Source organism: Saprolegnia parasitica (assembly GCF_000151545.1).
Source record: "Saprolegnia parasitica CBS 223.65 unplaced genomic scaffold supercont2.1302, whole genome shotgun sequence".
Taxonomy (NCBI): Eukaryota; Oomycota; class Saprolegniomycetes; order Saprolegniales; family Saprolegniaceae; genus Saprolegnia; species Saprolegnia parasitica.
In genome coordinates this window covers 144-2,159 of record NW_012157696.1, presented here as the reverse complement: position 1 = coordinate 2,159, position 2,016 = coordinate 144, and the positions used below count along the sequence as shown (strand labels likewise).

General features: G+C 61.8%; 1 protein-coding gene across 1 annotated transcript; it reads left to right on the top strand.

Annotated features, from left to right (window-relative positions):
• Window positions 1-39: 39 nt before the first annotated feature.
• SPRG_18574 (hypothetical protein) lies at window positions 40-1,580 on the top strand (the record flags this gene model as incomplete). The annotated part of the gene is made up of 7 exons (XM_012358013.1): window positions 40-270; window positions 313-358; window positions 406-582; window positions 624-853; window positions 902-1,018; window positions 1,062-1,353; window positions 1,411-1,580. Coding segments are annotated over 7 exons (1,263 nt in total), but the record flags the coding sequence as incomplete, so codon positions are not given.
• Between the last annotated feature and the right edge of the window lie 436 nt (window positions 1,581-2,016).

Below are 2,016 nucleotides of genomic sequence, written 5' to 3'. Positions count from 1 at the left end.
CCATCAAAACAATGACGCGCCTACGTCATATGTGCGTAGGGCGTCGAGGGGTTCAGTGCCACGCACCTGTTGTGGACGGCCGAAGAGCCGCTCTCGGGCCTGCGCGTGGCCCGGACGTACATGCTCGGCACGGGCCGCGTCGCAGCGCGCATCGTGGACAAGGACGCGCTCGTACACCCGGTTTTCGAGAAGCTGGATCGGTACGACGACGCGCTCGACAATGGCAAGGACGTGCGCTTAGTCCTTGCGCTCTACGAAGCCGTGCTGCAGGTGGCGGCGTCGTCCAATTTATCCGCCTCACGGAGAGCGTAGGCGCACGCGGAAGCGATCGATGCGTTTGTTGCCGAGGCCAAGACGCGTACGTGCAGTGTCCACTTCGGACTTGGTGGCCAATGGCTGCGGTAGAGGCGGCGGACAGAAGCAGCAGCGTGCAAGCGGCCGCACTCAATGCGCTGCGCCGTCTCGTGGCGCCGTTGGAAGCAACGTATGTGTTGCCAGCCGCGTACCTCGAGACGCATTTTCATGTCACGCTCGAGTGCTTGGATGCGTGTGGCGAGCCGGTCACCGAGACGACTGTCGGAAGTACGACCCATGTCTGACGACGGGTTGACGAGGCTGCGTAGAGTGGAGCCAGTGGTATTTGGCGACGTCGCTTTCGCACGTGCCGAGTCAGTGCGCCGCGATGCAGCCGCTCGGGTCGCTCGTGGTCGGCGACACACTCCTCTTGCAGAAGCCGACGAGGACGCATCTGGTCGTGACGCGCGGCTTTGAGTACATCAAGACGTGGACGCAAGCGGGCAAGGAAGCCGATTTCGCGAGCCACCTCGATGACGCGTTGGCGTCCGAGCACATGGTGGGTGCACACCGTCCACCTCCTTTTTGTGGAGAATCTGTCTATTAGCTCGTCGACACGCTTCGACTTGGGAAGGAACTCGGCGATGCCATTCCCAAGGCGCTCTTGCTTGTGCAGTGCCCGCACTTGCCGCTCCTCCACGGCGTGCTCAAGACATATACGAGCGTACGATGTGACGCGCGTCAATGTGACTCCATGCCGCGACTAGGGGCTTGTCTTTCAGAGCGCCAATTGCAACCCGATCGTGATCTCGTTTGCCAACGACGTCGCGTCACTCCAAGTGCTCTCGACGCCGGACGACGCGCTCCTCCTCCTCCTCGTCGAGTTTCGGGACCGCGAGGCGAACCCTGTGCGCGCGAGCTTCCCACTCACGCTGCTCGGGTCCAGCATCGCGCTGCCGCTCGTCGCCAACTCGCGCATGCAAGCGGATGTGATGCGCCTCTTGGAGACGTGGAAAGCATCACTTATGCGTCTCGACATCCCCTTCCACCGTCCCCACGGTACGACGCAACATATTACTGCAATGCACAAGTTGTCTTATGTCGTGTAGACAACAGCCGGGGCGAGAAGGACGTGCCAACGCACTTTACGCCGGGTATTCAGCGCGTCCTCGGGCTCGATCCCGATGCGGCGACAAAGCAGCGTCTCTTTCCGCACTGGTACATCTCGAAAGCGGTCGCGCAAGTCTCGAGCTGGGCCAAGCCCAAGACGACATCCAAGCTACTGATTCCCATCTCGGTCTTCCTTGGCGTCCCCGGTAGCGATGTGCAAGCGCTGTCCATGGCGCTAGCCGACATCTCGGGCGCCACGAACGCGTACAACGTCCTTGGATTTCACAATATGGCAGCAATAAGAACGGAGCGCGTAGGTGGCATCCCGTGGTTGTGGACGTGCGGCTGGGCGACCAGCAATCCCTCGAGCGGACTGCCGTGCAACAAGTGCATGCGTCGGTTGCCACTGCGCTCGCGGCGATCGCGGCGCAGTCGTCGTGGGACCTCCGTCCCCGCATCCTTCTCACCGTCATCGGTACCGTGCCATCATGACACACATACGACTGTGCTGAGGCGTCGCAGGGTATGTGGATTGCATGACGGTGGCGGCAGCCATCAAGATGCCACCAGCGCAGTGGGCGCTTCCGACCAAGCTGAGCACGCTCACGTGCT